This window comes from Balaenoptera musculus, chromosome 12 (assembly GCF_009873245.2).
Source record: "Balaenoptera musculus isolate JJ_BM4_2016_0621 chromosome 12, mBalMus1.pri.v3, whole genome shotgun sequence".
In the NCBI taxonomy this organism is placed as follows: Eukaryota; Metazoa; Chordata; class Mammalia; order Artiodactyla; family Balaenopteridae; genus Balaenoptera; species Balaenoptera musculus.
Window position 1 is genome coordinate 31,570,499 of NC_045796.1, and position 1,037 is coordinate 31,571,535.

The following is a 1,037-nucleotide window of genomic DNA, read 5'->3' on the forward strand; positions in this document are numbered from 1 at the left end:
GTGTTGTTTCATATCTCCACTGCTGGTCTCCTTTCATCCAGGTAACAACTGTATTTGACCTTGGCTCAGCCTTCACTTCCTCAGAAAGACCCTCCCTGACCTCCCCAACTTGATCCATTCCCCCTAGTATTTACAGTTGTATTCTTATGCACTCTCCTTCAAAGCACCTATCACAACTATAATTTTATATTTATTTACAAGGCTCTTTGAGATAAACAATACAAACCATAAACAATAAAGTCAAAGGAGGCATCATGCCGGGCGAGGCAGCCTCAGACGGCCCACGGAGCTGCAGCCGCCCTTCGAGCCTTCCTTGCCGACACATGCTCCAGTTCCTGCTTGGATTTACTCTTGGCAACGTGGTGGGAACGTATCTGGCTCAGAACTATGACATACCAAACCTGGCTAAAAAACTTGAAGAAATCAAAAAGGACATGGACACCAAGAAGAAACCCCCTAGTTCATGAGGCCAACTCCGGCACTGCCTCCTGGATAAACTGATTGTATTCTTGAGGGCCTCCTTTACCATCTGAACCAAAAGCTTTTGTTTTCATCTCCAGCCTCAGCAATTTTCTTCTTTGCTAGACCCTGTATTGCTTTACAGCACAAATGGGGCCACAAGTTAAGAACAACCCTTACTTTTCAAACATCCTTACTTCTTCCCTTCCTCCTTCCAGCCACTTGGGAGGTCCTGAGAATGGAATTATGGTGCTAGATTAGTAAACATGACCTTAAATTAGTAGTCTCTCCCTTATTTTTTGGGATTTCTACTACCGTTTTCAAAAGAAAAATTGATGAGTTTTGTAGAGCTGATGAGATATAAATAATGCTGATTTCACAGTCTAGCAATTATATTGGGTGTTTAAACCTCTGGTACCAAATTACGTTGTTTCAAACTAGTAATTAAAATGAAAATCTAGAAGCCAGTTTCTGGTGAATTATCCACTAATTTTATGTTGTTGTCAGGAAGCTCCATAGTTGCTAATTTAACCAATAAATCAATTTGCTATTCATTAACCAAGAAACTCTGTTCTGAG

At 41.1% G+C, this 1,037-nt stretch overlaps 1 protein-coding gene across 1 annotated transcript; it reads left to right on the forward strand.

Moving 5' to 3' along the window:
• The first annotated feature begins 323 nt into the window (after window positions 1–323).
• On the forward strand, window positions 324–467 carry LOC118904964 (short transmembrane mitochondrial protein 1-like). Its single transcript, XM_036871161.1, has one exon. It carries the CDS (start codon window positions 324–326, stop codon window positions 465–467), a length of 144 nt encoding a protein of 47 aa, XP_036727056.1.
• Window positions 468–1,037: the final 570 nt, after the last annotated feature.

Bases quoted from the DNA above. Each gene is read 5' to 3' on its own strand.
- LOC118904964 (XM_036871161.1), top strand. From the start codon at position 324: ATGCTCCAGTTCCTGCTTGGATTTACTCTTGGCAACGTGGTGGGAACG.